Consider the following 19147-nt stretch of genomic DNA (forward strand, 5'->3'; position numbering starts at 1 on the left):
AATAGATTGGACTTTGAGATTGGCAGAAACATTGGAATAGTAAGAGAATAAACTTGTTGAAACTATATGGATATTTTTTATTTTAATTTATCATTTAATTTGTGGCTAAGATTATAAAATATTTTATTCATATTTTTTTTTTATTTCTGTATAAGGGAGAAAAAAACTTTTTATTTTTTATGTCCTTTATTTTATCTTTTGGACAATATTTTACACTACCTGTTCATTAGCTAGTCCATCTAAAAATTATTATAATAAAAAAAATATGGTTCAGGTGCTGTCAAATGAAAATTCAAATAGTGATTAAACTATATTGAGCCAAAGTTTCGTCCCACGTTGCAGGGCTTCATCAGGGCTTTCAGACTTGAAGTCGGAGCAAAAGTGTGTGAAAAAGTTGCATGTTCGCTCTGACCTCGAGTGTGAAAGCTCTGCAACGTGGGGCGAAACATTGGATCAATATAAATAGTTTAATCACTATTTGAGTTTTTCTTTGACTGCACCCGGATCATCTTCCTTTTCGCAATCGCTGATTGTCAATCAACGATCTTCCACTGAAGATTATTATGTTAGAAGTCAGAGCTTATTAACGTTTACAATCACTTTTAAATTTACAATATTTACAATGATGTTAACATATGGTATATTGATAACAATTACTATATGATTTAAGAAAAGCCTATTATTTTTACATTTGTATGTAATTACCATAATAACTTTATGTCTTACATCCTCCTTGTCATATCTCCGATCCTGAAATTTATGTTATTATACAATAATATTTAACAAAAAGCGTTATTTAACATACGTTTATAAAGAAATGTAAAAACAATTTAATAAATAACTCAAATACTGTCCAATTATAGTCTCAAAACTTTATTTCTTTTATTCGTCCAACGTTTCGGCCAATCCAGCCATCTTCAGGGACATCTCCTCATTACCACTTTGCAAACATATAATTTAAAAACTCTAAAACTTCATTCAGGCTATTCTGCCCAGGACAAAACATTTATATCTAATTAGTTAATTATCCATAAAAAAAAAAACAGTCAAAAATTATTTCTCTGCAAACACTATTAATAAACATTTATCACAACCATATTAATAGTGTTTGCAGAGAAATAATTTTTGACTGTTTTTTTTAATGGATAATTAACTAATTAGATATAAATGTTTTGACCTGGACAGAATAGCCTGAATGAAGTTTTAGAGTTTTTAAATTATGTGTTTGCAAAGTGGTAATGAGTAGATGTCCCTGAAGATGGCCGGATTGGCCGAAACGTTGAACGAATAAAAGAAATAAAGTTTTGAGACTATAATTGGATAGTATTTGAGTTATTTATTAAAGAATTACCAGTCTCAAGAAAATATTAAGATTATAAATAAGTAAAAACAATTGTTTTTTCTCTATTAATATAACAATTGTTATAAATATCCAATATGTTAATATAATTGTGAATAATGTAAATTTAAAGGTTGATAAGATCTAAGACTTGATAATGGACAGGTTGTCTGAATCATTCTCTAGAAGATAAAATAAAGTAAATAAGAAATAATGTTTGTTTTTCTTCAAAGCAAAACAAATAAGTGTGTACATTAAATTTTTAGACTTTAGTTCCAATTTATGAAAATTTTAGATGGAAAGAAAAAGCAAATGTTAACTGTGACAAAGACATACCGTGAGCCCGCACCACTCGCAGCGGAATCCGGACAGGCACTCGAAGGAACCGCATACTTTCTTGCAGGCGGCGCACTTGGAGCCATTTGGAAGGTTACCCTCTCGCCAGTGGTGTTCATGATGGACCAAAGACAATTCTTTTCCTGGTAGGTACGTTGCATTCTCCTTACAATCGGCTAAAGCGAAGTCTTGGCACTCGACATGGACGAAGTACTCACAGACTGCAACAGGTAATAATGTTTAGATAATCGGTACATTGCTATACTTAAAATATTAACAGAAAAATCTATAAATTTGTTTCTTATATAATTGAATGACTTAGGGCAAGAATGTGACAAGCCACAATTTTAAATCAAATTAGTATTTTGTACAAAATTCTCTTTTGTTCCTCTATAAAACTATTTATTATGTTAGTATTTAACACCATTGTTCCAACATATTTATTTACCTAGAATATTATGAAATATTATTGGAGCAATCAGGGATCAGAGCCTTAACACATGGAGGAGAAGAGCTGCTTGCAGAGACAGGTCAGTAAATATCTCATGATATGAAAGCAAGGAGGTGAAGATGGGTGGGACATGTGGCTTGAAGCAATCCATCAGGACGCCTCTGCACAACAATGAATGCCAGTATAGTTGGCAAGAGACCATGTGGGAGGCCAAAAACCAGATGGATGGACAGAATCAACAAAGATGCAAAAGAGCTGCATGCAGCCAACTGGAAAGCAGAAGCCCAATACAGGCAGGCGTGGAGAAGGCTGATCTGGGCGGCCGAAGATATACAACTGTTCCCAAAGTTTTTTATCCTACCGCCCCCTTTTTATCGTACCGCCTCCTTTTCAGGAAAAATATTACTTAGCCCCCCTGGAAATCAATTTTTTAAAAATTTTAATAGGATATATACGTATTAATGTATATGGATAAATATATATTTATTAATATTTCTAACTTTTTCGTAAAATATAGCAAAGAAAGGTGTAAATTAGAAACATTGAACTTGGAAATTAAGAGATTATTTATTTATCTAAAAATTGAATGTTGCTATGTATCTATGGAGATTTACTTGGGATGCCAGGATAATCGCTGAAGGCAATTATCAAAAAATAAGTTAATTAATTGATTATAAATTGAGTCCTAAAAAACTATTATTATAATTGGATTTCTTTCCAAAGGCTGTTTGTGTGTTTACCAGTTTACCAATTAAATACCTTTATATTTATAAAACGTTGTTACCATTAATTATATAGCATAATAAAAGGTGGTATATTGGGTTATATAATAGTATATAAACTACATAAAGAAACTAAGTATTTATTTACAATTTGTTATTATGATTAAAATGATTCAAATAAAGGTTCCCATAAACTATAGATTATAACATGATTACTTATTAGTTCATTTATACTTATAGCTGCTGATGCCGTGGGATGAGTGCCGTAGGTGTCTTCTGTTTCATAAGGGATATCCAGGTCTCGTGGCCCTTCTCACGACTTCGTCTGGTCAAAGTGCATCTTCTATGCCTGCCTCCTGACTGTGGTCCTCACGTGCCTAAGCCTTCCTGTTGAGTTTGTCCGTCTGGCTCTTCTAGATTTCCTCTGTATTTTTCTCCCACTTCCCTTTTGGGGCGTTACCTTATTTTTAAATCTCCTCTCTGATTGGACGTCCCCCTCCTCAGGGCCAAAAATGTGTAAAAAAGTTTGACATGTCCAGGAAGGGCCTGCAGCTGCTTAATTTGATTCCGATCCCTCGTCAAACCTGTCATATTTGTTAGAACACTTAAAGGTTAGCCAATCTAATTTTCTCAGGGGCCTCTGGTAATGTGACAAACTTAATACAGATGTTTTCATATCCAGGGACGCTAAAAGCTTCGCAGAAGGATACCCTAACCAGGTATAGGGGCAGATGATGAAACACCTTAATAATACCCAGGATTGTCAAAAGACCGATACATAGCAATGTAATACAAAAAAAGTTAGAACATTCAAAATCATCTTAATGAGAAGGATGAACTGGGTGTGCTGCAACCAATTTAGTAATCCTCGGGTTTATTTTCGTGAGCAGTAATATTGTTGACCATGACAAATTATAGTTATTCATCGCCCCCCCCAAATGCACCTGTGGCCATCACCAGCCCCCTCGACGGAATCGCTGATCTGAAAGGTCTGTAGAGCCAACCGAAAGTTATGTAATATAAACCATGTAAAACACTTTTATAAAAGAATTTTAGAATTTTATTTTACTGCACTCCTTAAAAATTTACATCATGTGGATTTTTTATGCTCTTGTGGATTACAATAAGATTATATTGGTATTTATATGTGCTTTTAATTATTCTTTGTTTAAAACTAAAATGCAAAAATTAAATTATTTGTCAAAATAATTTTTGTTATTATGTAACAATAACTGCTGCCTTGATTAAGTTTTCCTTGACTATGTTGTCTTCTGTAATGTATTATGTGCAAAAGGTATTGCTATATAATACAAAAAAACAATATGATTCATTCGATATATTTACAGAAATTCAAATTGCTAAATATAGGAGTAGATTACAAGAACAAATTATCCAAAAATATTGGAACTAGCCTATCCAGACTTAGTCCTTACAAATAAATGTGATAATTTTAATGAATTATCTAATACCCACAGATGGGGTTTGAATTTTGTTTTATGTTGTTGCTAGCTTTTCGACGTTTGTCAAGATAAACCTAAGCGTGAAAAATGCAGCTTTTTAGGCATGATTGTGGATTATTTTTCTCAAAGATCATATGAATCTTAGTTGGTATAAATTTACAGAAAATATCATACTGAAAAAGTTATGCTATTGATTCTAAAAAATAAGGATAAAAACAAAATGGTGGCCAAAATGTGAAAAGTCTTAAAGTTTTCACTCTTTTTTCAGTCAGAACTCTTTATCAGAATAAAAGCAATGACATTGCATTAATCACAATTAATGATTTATTTTAAAGTAATAAAAATTTTCTTATTTTTGAGCCTTGTTAGAGCTCTAATGATTACTGGGATGGTTTTTCTAAAGCCAATTGTTTCGCCAAATCAAATATTTTTGCAAATATTATTGAAATTGAAACAGACAAAAATAATGATTAGAAATTATTTAATGTTATATTTATTTAGATTCAATTTGAATGTTAATAGATATCAGTATGTCTGATAGTCCATGAGATATTTACTCACTTTATATAAATCACAAAATCATGATTTAGAAAGAAAAATTGGTTTTTGAAAAACTATCTCGGGAATTATTAAAAGTAAAGAGCTCTAGTTTACAAATTTACACTACTTAAAAAAAGCTTATTAATTGTTATCGTGCGATTGATAGACTTAATGATATGCTATACTCCGCATATCAGAAATGAGTACGAGGGGGAATAATTAATGGAGATCAAAATAAAAATTTATGTATTTTTCTATAGTTTATACATTTTTCTGTAGCATATATGTATTCCTTTTTTAGTATATAAACAAAACACTAAGGGGAAAAAAAATTTATTTATAATAAAATATAAATAAAATTTATATTATGAATAATAATCATTGGAATCAATGTGAAGGATGAAATTGTTTTGTTGATACAGGAGATCATTTGATTTCCTAGTTGTTAATTTTGATTTAATTTGCAATTCTACATCTAAAGACCTGTTCGTTTGTAATACTGTATAATACTGTCGTCTATAAATGCTGTATAAGCAATTTAAACATGAAGTTGGAAAAGACAAGTTATATTCCACATCTTTTGTTAAACTAGATGGACCTTTTCAGGGATGTCTTATATTTTAGATAACCCTCCAAATTAGAAATGGGCCCTTCAAATTATTTTATGAATTAAACTACTTTATAGTGCATTAAAATAGTTTTAATTTGAGTGTCAATAAACATTTGTACATCCAATAGTTTCTGAGATATAATTTTATCAAAGTAAATGGACTTACTACTACTTTTTCAGTGCATTTTTTTTTTTTTTTTTTTTATAAAATGTTGCTTTTTAAAAAGATATATCTCAAGAACTATTAAACATAAATAGCTGTATTAGGGCTCATTTTAGCAAATTTACTGCACTTTAAATGATGTTATGTTAGGTTTTCTATTGTTGTTGGTAGTTTTAAAGATATAGAGCTCCGAATGAAAAATTAATTTTTTTAACATTTTGAAACAGCTACCATTTTTTTATTTCCCATAACTATACTTGGCAGACTCATAAATTTTGTCTATTAATTATACATAGTTTTCATTAAAGTAATCAATATTGGGGTGAGATAACTGCCTTTTTTTTCTCCTCTTAGGCTCTAGTACTATATGTTTTGAGGTCTCAGCCAGAACTCAAAATAAACGTAATCTAACCGACTAGAATGTGGTTTATGTCATATATCTTCGTAGGGGTAGTAGTTGTTATGGTATTCGTATATGAATATGAATTTTGCTCATGAAATTTTGTCTAAACAATTTATTTTAGTAAATATCATGAAAACTACTACTCCTACAAAAATAAACGTCATTAAGTACTTTATAGTCCATTAAACTAGCTTTAATTTGAGTGTTCATAGTCATTTGTAAGCCTAATTGTTTTTAAGATATAGTTTTCTCAAAATAAATTCATTAAGGACCGATTTTTCAGACCATTTTTTTCGAAATATTGCAATTTAAAAAGCTATATCTCGAAAACTATTGGACGTAAATAGCTCTTTTAGGGCTCATATTTTAGCAAATTTACTCTTCTTTAAATAATTTTCTGTTAGATTCTCTAGTGTTGTTGGTAGTTTTAAAGATATAGAGCTCCGAATGAAAATTTATTTTATCAAATATCATGAAAACTACTACTTCTACTTAGATAAACTTCATACACTACTTAATAGTCCATTAAGCTAGTTTTAATTTGAGTACTAATAGACATCTGTATGTCGAATGGGTTTTGAGATATAGATTTTTCAAAATAATTTTTCACTAACTACTGATCTTTCTGTACGTTTCATACGTTTTTCATTTTTCTACAATATTGCTTTTTAAAAATCTATATCTTCAGAAATATTGAACGTAAATAGCTCTATTATAGAAAATTTACTCTACTTTAAATGACGTTCTCTTAAGTTTTCTAGTGTTGTTGGTAGTTGTAAAGATATAGAGCAGGAATGAAAAATTAATTTTTATAACGTTTTGAATAACTGCCATTTTTTATTCTTCCTAACTATACTTGGCAGACTCATCAATTTTGACAAGTAATTATTCATATTTGTCTCATCAAATATTTTGATGGGCAATTTTGAATTAAAACTACATACATGCTAGTTAAAATCATTAATGTATTTATTATTTGAAAAGTAATCTACATTAAAAAGAAAAATTAAATATTCACAAGAGAAACTTTTCTTGATCTTTGATAACCTAAATCATAAATCTTTAGGTTTGTTGATAATTAATATAAGTTATTACTTAATGATTATTTAAAACAAGTCATATTTGAAGATTAATAATAAAATACTGCACATATATCACAATAACAATTAAAAATTTCATCAAGTTCTTCTGAGAAGGTTTCACACCACTCATTGTTGCCAGCTCCTGAACAAATCACTTCTGATAAGTCTATTTAAGTACATCAGTAAACTTCTAAGTACATCAGTTTTTACCATCATTAGTGATATAAAAATGAATTTTGATGAAGCAGTTGTACTTCTCAATTCATACTTAATTAGTTTTAATTTATGGTAAGGGGCCAAATGTGCTGAAGGGGGTAAAAATAACACTAGTCAGGGGAACTTCTAATAGTACAAGAGCCCTAGGGGAGAAAAAAAAATTAGTTATTTCATCCTAATTATTGATTACTTTAATGAAAAATATGAATAATTACTTGTCAAAATTGATGAGTCTGCCAAGTATAGTTAGGAAGAATAAAAAATGGCAGTTATTCAAAACGTTATAAAAATTAATTTTTCATTCCAGCTCTATATCTTTACAACTACCAACAACACTAGAAAACCTAAGAGAGCGTCATTTAAAGTAGAGTAAATTTTCAAAAATTTGAGCTCTAATAGAGCTATTTAGGTTCAACAGTTCTATAGATATATGCTTTTTAAAAAGTAATATTTCATTAAAAAGGTTGAACAGAATGTATTGAAAGATCAGTAGTTAGTGAATTTATTTTGAGAAATCCATATCTCAAAACCCATTCGACATACAGATGTCTATTAGTACTCAAATTAAAGCTAGTTTAGTGGACTATTAAGTAGTGTATGAAGTTTATCTTCGTAGAAGTAGTAGTTTTCATGATATTTGATAAAATAAATTTTCATTCGGAGCTCTATATCTTTAAAACTAACAACAACACTAGAGAATCTAACAGAACATTATTTAAAGAAGAGTAAATTTGCTAAAATATGAGCCCTAAAAGAGCTATTTACGTCCAATAGTTTTCGAGATATAGCTTTTTAAATTGCAATATTTCGAAAAAAAATGGTCTGAAAAATCGGTCCTTAATGAATTTATTTTGAGAAAACTATATCTTAAAAACAATTAGGCTTACAAATGACTATGAACACTCAAATTAAAGCGAGTTTAATGGACTATTAAGTACTTAATGACGTTTATTTTCGTAGGAGTTGTAGTTTTCATGATATTTACTAAAATAAATTGTTTGGACAAAATTTCAAGAGCAAAATTCATATTCATGTACGAATACCATAACAACTACTACCCCTACGAAGATATGTGACATAAACACCATTATAGTCAGTTAGATTACTTTTATTTTGAGTACTGGCTGAGACCTCAAAACGTATAGTACAAGAGCCTAAGAGGAGAAAAAAAGACATTTATCTCACCCCAATATTGATTACTTTAATGAAAACTATGTATAATTAATAGTCAAAATTAATGAGTCTGCCAATTACAGGTAGTGGGAATTAAAAATGGCGGTGGTTCTTTAAAAAAGAAAATTAATTTTTCATTCGGCGCACTATATCTCTAGAACTACCAACAACACTAGAAAACCTAAGAGAACGTCATTTAAAGTATAGTTAATTTTCTATAATAGAGCTATTTACGTTCAATATTTCTGAAGATATAGCTTTTTAAAAAGCAATATTTTAGAAAAATGTTGTATGGAACGTACTGAAAGATCAGTAGTTATTGAATTTATTTTGAAAAATCTATATCTCAAAAACCATTTGACGTATAGATGTCTATTTGCACTCAAATTAAACCTAGTTTAATGGACTCTTAAGTAGTGTATGAATTTGATCTTCCTAGGCGTAGTAGTTTTCATGGTATTTGCTAAAATAAATTAATTTATAGTTGTTCGGACTAATTTTCATGTGCCAAATTTATTTTCATATACGAATACCATAAAAACTACTACGCCTATCAAGATACATGTCATAAGATACTTTATAGCCAGTTAAATCAACCTGAATATGAGTGCTATTTGGCATCTGTATGTCTAATAGTTCCTGATATATTTTTTTTTCATAAATCAAAATTATAAAAATCAAAATTTTAAAATTTATTTTGTCAAATATAATGAAAAATACTACTCCTACGAAGTTAAACGTAATGAATTAGTTTATAGTGCATTAAATTAGCTTTAATTTGAGTGTTCACAGACATCTGCAAGTCGAATGATATTTAATATATAGATTATTCGAAATAAATTTACTAACCCTGTCGAACAGATCCACTACCATGGACTACATTTGGACAAACGACTAACCTGGAATCCTCACACAAGACTGAAAAGACAGGAAGCTGCACGTCGATTTAGACTATTACAGCACTTACTAGACAAACGGTCTAAACTTCCAACACATTACAAAAGACTGATCTACATGACTGTAATAAGGCCAATCTGGACATATGTAGTTGAGCTTTGGGGCTCCACTAAAGCTTCGAATTCCTTAATGCTCCCTACCGATCTAGCCCGAACCAGATATCACTCCTTCCATTATAAACTCTCTAACCACTCAAACCCCTTAGTTTCTAATCTTGCATCCTCTTCCATTCCTGACAATCCTCCGAGGCGTCTGAAAAGAAGATGGCCACGCGACCAGCTAATGTAAAATGTCATTAGAGTGCTACCAATGGGTAGTTTCTCTACACGCCTGTAACACTCCAATTTAATTTAGATCAGATTTACTAAATGTATTATAATGCACAGTTGTAAATAGCAATAAATAAATATAAAAAAAAACATTTACTAATTACTGATTATTCAGAGCATTTTTAATGAAATATTGCTTTTTAAAAAGATATATCTCAATAACTGTTTAACGTCATTAGTTCTATGAGGGTTCATATTTAGTAAATGTATTCTTCTTTATATGATGTTCTCTTGGGTTTTCTAGTATTGTGGGTAGTTTTAAAGATATAGAGTTAAAAGAAACAGCCGCCATTTTTTACTCCTCTAACTATAATTGGTAAACTCATCGATTTTGACTAGTAATTATTCATAGTTTTTATTAAAGTAATCGAAAATTTGGGGTGAAATAATTGCCTTTTTTCTCCTCTTGGGCTCTTGTACTAATCGGAGATAGCTGAGCATACCAAATTTCAATCATATGGATTTTTTTATATTCTTTTCAACTCTTAAATTCTTGACAGGAAAAAGTTGATATTCATTTTTCGCACCTCCAGAAACCCTAAAATAGGACTTGTAGTAACAGAAAAATACAAATTTTCGCCTTTGAGTGAACATTTTATAATGTTCGTACCACATGAGATATTTTTATTTCAATCCTGATTCTAACCAAAGATTGATTTAGAATTAGCGGTGCAATTGTAATCAATTTTTCCCTTATAGATTCGACGCTGATAGACCGTATTAGTGAGTCATCGTCGGTCATGCGTCACGCGAAGGAAGTGGCACGAATTTTGGAATGGATAAGGGATTCGTGCCGGCTGGGGGTCGTTGGAAACAGTTAGCGATGAGGGTGGCCTAAGGGGGGGGGGGCGGTAACTATTTAGGAACCTCTTAGTTGTGAATTATTAAATTCCTCTTTGGTAGCTAGCGATATGGGCTGTGACATTCACTCTAACAATATTCCAGAAATTTTATACAGTGAAAATGGTTGAAACATAGCAATTCAAATTCATCTTTCTCACTTTCCACGATAGCAAGATAACAGTAGGAGTATTCATGATGTTAAATATAAAATGTTTTACCATGTTAAATGTTATAAGTATAGTATTGTAAGCAGCCCTGTTTAAAGTCATGTTAATTGCATAAGAGCTCCTAGCGGATTTTCTGAGTACTTGTTTTATAACCTTTCTTTCCAACATTTCTTGTTACTCTGTTTACTTATACGTTTTGATTAAAGTAATTTATTACAACATGACTAAATTGAGTAAAAAGTGGAAGTTGTGATAGTTTGGCCACTGTCTTGTTTATCTTCTATCGTGTGAGGAAGAGAATCAAGATGAGCTAATTGATAACTGTCATTACATTATCATTATTGTCCTACATTGCTTTATTAGTTTTGAAAACATCCAAAATAATACTATCATAATCAAACCACAAACTACGAGCAAGTAATACTACATTGCTTGTTCCTACAACAAACAAAATGGTGACGAGCTCAGCTGGTCTGTTGCGTGACGTCATTCTGCATTTAACAGACCTATTCACAGACTCTCAACCATGTTATATGTTATATCGTTTTAACACGATAAAAGAAGAAAATATTTCTCCATTTATCATGAGTCGTTCCATTTAACTAGCTTTAACATGTTAATCTAAAGATCATGAATAGCCCTAGTCTTAGCCAAAGAAGTCCGGAACCCCCACCCCTTCGAATTTATTCATGATCTTTAGAATGACATGTTAAAGCGTGTTAAAATGAAAAACTCATGTTAAACGGAGAAATATTTCCTTCTTTTATCGTGTTAAAACGATATAACATGGTTGAGAGTGTTACCAGGTCTGTTAAATGGAGAATGATGTCACGCAACTGACCAGCTGTGCTCGGTATCATTTTGCTTGTTGTCGTAGTAACAAAAAATGTAGTATTAAACATATTATTTGCTAGTAGTTTGTGTTTTGATTGTGTCAGTATTATTTTGGATATTTTTTAGCTAATAAAACAATGTATGACAATAATTGTAATGTAATGACAGTTGACAATTAGCTCATCGTGATTCTCTACCTCACAATTTGGAAAATCAACAAGACATTCATGGGCCATATTTTCACACGACTTCCTCTTTAGGCATGTTGTAATAAATTACTTTAATCAAAACTTAAAACTAAGCAATAACATGAAGTTTTGGAAGGAGGATTATAAAGCAAGTTGCTTAGAAAATCCGCTAGGAGCTCTTATCCATTTAACATTTAATATGACAGTTTAAATAGGGCTGTTCACAATCCTATGCTTATAACATTTAACATGGTAAAATATTTACATTTAACACATCATGAATAACCCTACTGTCACTTAATATTAACTAAAAAAAATATATAAAAACCTATTTTGTATTATTTTATAAATAATAGACGTTGTCATATAAAATATTATGTACTTACCATATTAATATTAAAAAAATCTCTCACTAGTGGTACTTCAAGTACAAGAGCCCAAGAGGAGAATTACTTTAATGAAAACTATGTATAATTACTAGTCAAAATTGATGAGTCTGCCAAGTAAAGGTAGGGGGTATAAAAAATGGCGGATGTTTCAAAACGTTACAAAAACATTAACTTTTCATTCGGAGCTCTATATCTTTAAAATGGCCAACAAGACTAAAAAACCTAAGAGAACATCATTTAAAGTAGAGTAAATTTTCTAAAATATGAGCTCTAATAGAGCTATTTACGTTCAATAGTTCTCAAGATATATGCTTTTTAAAAAGCAATATTTCATAAAAATTTTGTACAGAATGTATTGAAAGTTCAGTAGTTAGTGAATTTATTTTGAGAAATCTATATCTCAAAACCCATTCGACGTACAGATGTCTATTAGTACTCAAATTAAAGCTAGTTTAATGGACTATTAAGTAGTGTATGAAGTTTATCTTTGTAGAAATAGTAGTTTTCATGATATTTGATAAAATAAATTGATTTCTAGTTGTTCGGACAAATTTTCATGAGCCAAATTTATATTCTTATGCGAATATCATAAAAACTACTGCCGCTACAAATATTCGAGTCATAAACTAATTTATAGTAAGTTAAATTATCTTCATTTCGTGTGCTGGAAGACATATGAACGGCTTATGGTTCTAGAGATATATTTTTTCAAAAATTAAACATTTTATCTGAACAACTAGAAATTAACCATTTAACCATAAAAACTAGTACTACTACAAAGATAAATGTTATGAACCTTTTTGCTAGTAAATTTAACTAGCTTTAATTTGAGTGCTGACAGACATCTGCACGTCTTATAGTTTCTGAAATAAAGTTTGGCATAAATCAAACTTATTGTACGAACAACTATAAATACATTTATTTTAGCAAATATCATGAAAACTATTATTCTTAGGAAGATGAAGGTCATAAACTTCTTTATAGTCTATTAAACTGGCTTTAATTTGAGTGCTAATAGACATCTGAACGTCGAATGCTTTTTAGAGATATAGTTTCTCAAAATAAATTCAGTAACTACTAATTTTTCAATACATTTTTATGAAGTATTGCTTTTTAAAAAAATTCTCGAGAACTATTGAACTTAAATAGCTCCATTTGGGCTAATATTCCAGAAAATTTACTCTTCTTTAATTAATGTTCTATTTGGTTTTCTAGTGTTGTTGGTAGTTTTAATGTTATGGAGTTCTGAATGAGAAATTAATTATTTTTAACGTTTTGAAACAGGCATCATTTTTTATTCCCAATACTTGCCAGACTCATCAGTATTGACTAGTAATTATACATAGTTTTCATTAAAGCAATACAAAAAATTGGGGTAAAATAACTGCCTTTTTTTCTTCCCGACTCTTGTACTATTACCTAATTATTATTATTATATTTTCGTCGAAAACTCAAATTCGAAATTTCGCCCGATCTCAATACTTTTCCTAATATTCCATATATAGGCAAGTTACAGTAATACTATAGCTGATAAAAAATTCCTTTGTCGGCGCCTAATTCCGGAGGAAAGGGATTTTGTAAGAGCTTTTTATTAGTTCCGAATGATTTTTGACCTTTTAACAGGTAATTTTCAAGTCTCATTGGAATAAGATTTTTTCAAGGATTACTATAAATTCATGTTGGCATCTGCAAACATTTCTTTCTGACAGACATCATGACTGAATTTTTATTTTTTAATTATTTATTTATTATTATTTACATCTGTATACACATATATACAACAAGTAAATTTGCTGTAGGTGACATAGTGACATGATAAAAACATGTGGAGAATCTACCCACTGATAGAACTCCAATAACATTTCTAGAGGAGAAGATCTCGAGGCCATCTTCTTTTCTGACGCCTAGGAGGATTATTAGGTAATGAAGGAGAAGCCAGGTTAGAAACAAGTGGATTTTGGTGGTTGAGAAGTTTATTATGGAAGGAACGGTATCTGGTTCTAACCAAATCGGCAACATATGGAACATTGAGGTCCTGATGGATAACTTGATTTGTGACAAAGTAAGGAGCATCAAGGATTTTAGACTGTAAGGATTGGATTCTGGAGGAATTTGATGGTTGAGTGGAGCCCCAAAGCTCAACTCCGTATGTCCAGATAGGCCTTATAATTGTCATGTAGATCAGTCTTTTGTAATGGATTGGCAATTTAGACCGTTTGTCTAGTAAATGTTGCAATAGTCGCAATCTACGAGCAGTTTCTTGTCTTTTTAGTCTTGTATGAGGATTCCATGTCAGTCGTTTGTCGAGATATAGTCCTAAGTAACGGATCTGTTTGACAGGAATAAGTGGGGTATTATTGTAGGGTATTTATTACAAGGATATTGTAGGGGAAGAGGTCATGGGTTTACGTCGAAGGGTAAATGTGATTTGGTGGGATTTATTGGAATTTATCTTCCAGTTTTGGCACCATTCTTCAAGGGTGGTGATGTGGGATTGGAGGGTTTGAGATACAATGTAAGGATCATTGTTCACTGACAATAGACATGTGTCATCGGTGAGGATTGTGTTAGGATTGGTTGGAATGTCAACTGTGAAAACTGTATAAAGGATAGGACCAAGGACTACCCTGATGACTAAATTAAATTGGTATATTTTACTGCTGTTCTTGCCATGACCACTTCGATTCTCACTTCCTTTGCAGGTGAAAATCGAATTATTTTTTACATTCAAGTCTAGAGAGAATAGGAAAAATTGAGGACAGTTTTAATGCTATCGTTATTTTTGATAGTCCCTTATTTGTTGGGTCGCTGAATAAGAATCTGAGGTTCACTCACAGATATTTTACTGGGAAGCTTATTTTGTTTTTTTTCTGCGCTAAATTCAAAGTGGCTTTTCTTCAGTGTGCTCTGTCAGGTTTGGCGGGTTATCGTTGAAAATATTTTATAAACATAAAATTTACAAAAAAAATTGTTTACTTTAATTTTGTACATAAAATAAGATTTTAAAAAAATACAGATAATTTTCGAGATATAGTTTAAAATAAAAATAATAAGTTTTACAAATTTTTGTTCATTCCTGGTCATATCAGACAAACGGGGTTTCCAACAGGTAATCCTGTATTGTAATCAGAGGAGAGGGGGGGAGGATGGAGGTCAAGTTTTCATTCAAGCTGACAAAATAAAACTCAACCCCCAAGACGGATTCGAATCAGCACCGCTGCAGTAAGAAGGTTATTAAGGTATACGCCTTAACCCTCTAGGCTACAAACGTCCGATCATAAAAATATTTTACATAAATCCTCAGATTCTTGTTCAAGGGCGGCAAAAATTACGACTATAATGAAACTGTCTTCTATTTACCCTTTTTTTTTCTCAAGTTTGGGTCGACTATTATTATTGGTTCCAATAATGGGTGCGAACATTTTAAATTATAATTTTTTTTATCAGATTTCAAGTTCAAGTTTTACATAATGAAGGTTTTAAACAGCGGTTACATATCCCATAAAAAAATTAACCCAAATAGGCCACACCAACGGAATGAAGGTTTAGGTTAAGGTTAATAGGAGCGTCCGCCATTTTTACCTAAACTGAAACAGAAGGGTTTCAGAGATTGGTTAGTATTCTTCCACTATTTTTTCTGCCACGCCGCTGAAAGGCACCTGAGCCCCACCTTTTTGGCTTCGATTTTTTTGCTAGCTTACCCCCTCCATTATTCTCCTTCTTTCAAGATGCAGTGTGGTTAGTTTTTGTTTTATTGCGCTCTGCCTCTATGAGAGTACACAGCGATCATTCCCCAGTCTGTAAGCCTAGTAAACGATGTTTCGATATCACCTAAGTATCGATACTTCTTACGATTCTGTGATTTTAAACTAAAATATCGATAGCTATAAACTATATTATAGTTACAGTCTTAGCATTTCTTTCGCATGATAGCTTACATTGCAACAGATAAGCTACTGTCACGTTAAAGTCAGTTTAATCAGTGACACTTTACAGCCATGGAAAGAACTGTTTCGGCCACTGCAACAGTTTAACTGTATAATCGGAGTTGAGCTTTGGGGCTCCACTAAACCTTCGAATTCCTCTCGTATCCAATCTTTAAAATCCAAAATCCTTCGTAAAATCCTCAATGCTCCTTATTTTGTTACTAATAAAACCATCCTAATATAAAAGACCTAAATGTTCCTTATGTAACCGATCTAGCCTGAACCCGATATTATTCCTTCCATAATAAACTCCCTAACCACACAAACCCACTAGTTTCTAACCTTAATTCCTCTTCCATTCCTGGCAATCCTTCGAGAGGCCTGAAAAGAAGATGGCCTCCTGACCTTATATTGTAAACTGTTTTTAGAGTTCTACTACAGGGTAGTTTCTCTACATCCTGTATCATATCAATATGTCATTATGATCAAATTTACTTGTTGTATTTTTTATACAGTTGTAAATATCAATAAATAAATATAAAAAAAAACTGTATAATAATAGCCGTCATAACATACAATCACGACAGTATTTTCGGACTAGTTTCAAAATGATTACATAGCAGATTGCAGTACATGTTACGGTTGTGAAGCTACTGTTATAAAAACATTTATTGTCGTGACAGTAATTATTTAATATTAATTTAAACTGACATCTAAGACACCCCGGCTTCACTTTTTCTGCCAGATATCGTTATACTTCTTCAACGAAGGGTTTAACCAAGAGTTAACCTAACTATTTAAGGCTAACCTAACCTATTAGCTAACCTAATCCAGCTGAGGTAGTGTATTGAACTTAGAAGTAGCTCTGTTTGGTAACTTTTAAAATGTCTCGTATCGTTTTGAAATATGTAACAAACTTCTTTCGTCATATTTAAATAAATATAAAATACTTTTAAAAAGTTCTTACTTTCGCAATGAGACGATAGGCTGCTATCCTCTAACCTCTTCCTGCACACGTTACAGAACTTCCGTTTGTGGTGTGTCTGTTCGGACCAGCAGTGTGCCACCGGGTTCTGAAAGAAAAAAATAACAAATTAAAAAAAAAAATAAATCCTAAACATTTTATAAAAAATGGAAAATATTTTTTATTATGAAACATAATCATTGCGTAAGGGCGAAAAGACCCCAAGGTGAATATACGCAAGTCTTACCTAATTCATAAAACAATTTTCCCATTAGATTTCAAATATTTCATATTAATTATATATGTCTTCTTAAGAAATTACTTTATTGTTTTGTTTTTTATTCTTTATACTTCTATGTACCAGAGTTGGGCAGAAATTAGCTATAGTTGAAATTAATAGCTGTTATTGTCATGGATACGATATTTATTTATCAATGGTTCATTCATGAATAAGGGTCGTAACCATGGCAATTTTATTTCTTAGTTTCAACTAGGGTTTATACAAAAACCGACGTTTTAGAAAACCGGTTTTCGAATAGTAATTTTTCCAGAAAACCGGTTTTAACCGGTTTCGAATTTTTATGAAAAATTGTTTGCTCGAATATTCTGTAATTCGAACAAAATATTTTAACAGAAAATTTAGAGTGATTAAAAACAGTTTTTGACTGAAATTATTTACTGTTCAATTTTATTGATAGTAAAATTTTTTTATGCAATTTAGTAGAACAAAGAAATAATAGTTGACCAGGATTGTTGTTTATGGATAATTTTCACATATAGGGATGTAAATATTTTTATAATAGTGAAACGAGTTATTCAGCAAAGGGTTCGAATAAATAAAAACAATATATTTTCATATTTTTATAATAACCATATTATTTTTTTTTAAAACAATGTTATTAGATACAGATGGATACTTATTAAATAAAAGAAAATATATAACTGTCTATTATATAATGTAAATTATAATCAAAGCCAAAAGACCAGAGTAAATAAAGTTTATTCATACACACTTATTAAAATCAATTTTAGTTTTAAAGACAATTAAGCAAAGGACCGAGTATTTTCTATTTCGGGCAATTTTAATATTCTATTTATTTTTTTGTTTAATGAAATATGATTTCAGAAAACAGAGGACGTCTATCGATTTGCTATTTAGCTGTGTCCTTAGTTTATTCACAAAATTCCCCGAAATAGAAAATACCCTCTCACTTGCAACCGAAGTGTTATTCATACATTGAAAACCGATATTTTCTACTAAAAAACCGGTTTTCGAATTTCATAATTTTCTCAAAAAAACCGGTTTTAAAAACCGACAAACCCTAGTTTCAACTATAGCTAACGTTTGCCTATCTCTCCATCCATCCACGATGGAAGAATTAATGCGGAATTTACCGCATTGTTTGCTCGTATATTGAACTCATTTTAAAACATATTAATCAATTTCGATGAAATATTATTATTACGATCAATTACGCTGCTTCTGGTCGGAAAAACATATTTAAATATAATCTGGACGATCGCTGATCGTATGTAATAATAAATGAAAGACGGTCCTAGTGCGGTCAAATAAAAACAACAGATTTCCGATCTTCTACTAGTAGCCCTGATGAAGGCTAAAAACTGTGGCCGAAACGTTGGCACTATTAAATAAGTTTTCTCAACTTATTTGTGTAATTATCTGACCGCGCCCCAACTATCTCCTCATATATATTATTTACGGTCAAATACCTCCTCATTATTAAGTGAGTTTTTATTTGACTGCACACGGACTATATTCCATTTATTTTTTTTAATAAAATCGTTTTCAAATTGTATTTTCATATAAAAATGTATCTTCCTTGAAGCTACTGTCCAGTAAGAATATGTCATCTTAACTATATTTTCTATATTGGTATATATATTTTTTATTATTATTGAGGAGAAGATGGTTGGGGGTGCGGTCAATGAAAAACACAAATAGAGTTTCTAGCCTTCTTCAGGGCTAAAAACAAAACAAGATAACAACCACAGTAACTATAGAAAAATAAAAAAATATAAAAAGAAAGTATAAAC

General features: G+C 30.9%; 1 protein-coding gene and 1 long non-coding RNA gene across 7 annotated transcripts in view; one reads left to right on the forward strand and one right to left on the reverse strand.

The window, feature by feature from the left end:
• The window catches only part of LOC106684316 (uncharacterized), a 45579-nt gene extending 43884 nt beyond the window's left edge, over window positions 1–1695 (forward strand). The window contains exon 5 of the long non-coding RNA XR_001343690.2: window positions 1635–1695. This is a non-coding gene — a long non-coding RNA (uncharacterized lncRNA). The remainder of the gene's footprint in view (window positions 1–1634) is intronic.
• Window positions 1–19147, reverse strand: part of LOC106684315 (diacylglycerol kinase theta) — a 205718-nt gene that overhangs the window by 41844 nt on the left and 144727 nt on the right. For all 6 annotated transcript variants that reach the window (XM_014426312.3, XM_014426311.3, XM_067051013.1 and 3 more), the window contains 2 exons: window positions 17096–17201; window positions 1676–1896 (listed from right to left, as the gene is read on the reverse strand). In XM_014426312.3, the coding sequence (XP_014281798.1) occupies window positions 1676–1896; window positions 17096–17201 (327 nt within the window). The remainder of the gene's footprint in view (window positions 1–1675; window positions 1897–17095; window positions 17202–19147) is intronic.

The sequence above is a fragment of the Halyomorpha halys genome, unplaced genomic scaffold, assembly GCF_000696795.3.
Source record: "Halyomorpha halys isolate HHAL.00 unplaced genomic scaffold, Hhal_1.1 Scaffold570.1, whole genome shotgun sequence".
Lineage (NCBI taxonomy): Eukaryota > Metazoa > Arthropoda > Insecta > Hemiptera > Pentatomidae > Halyomorpha > Halyomorpha halys.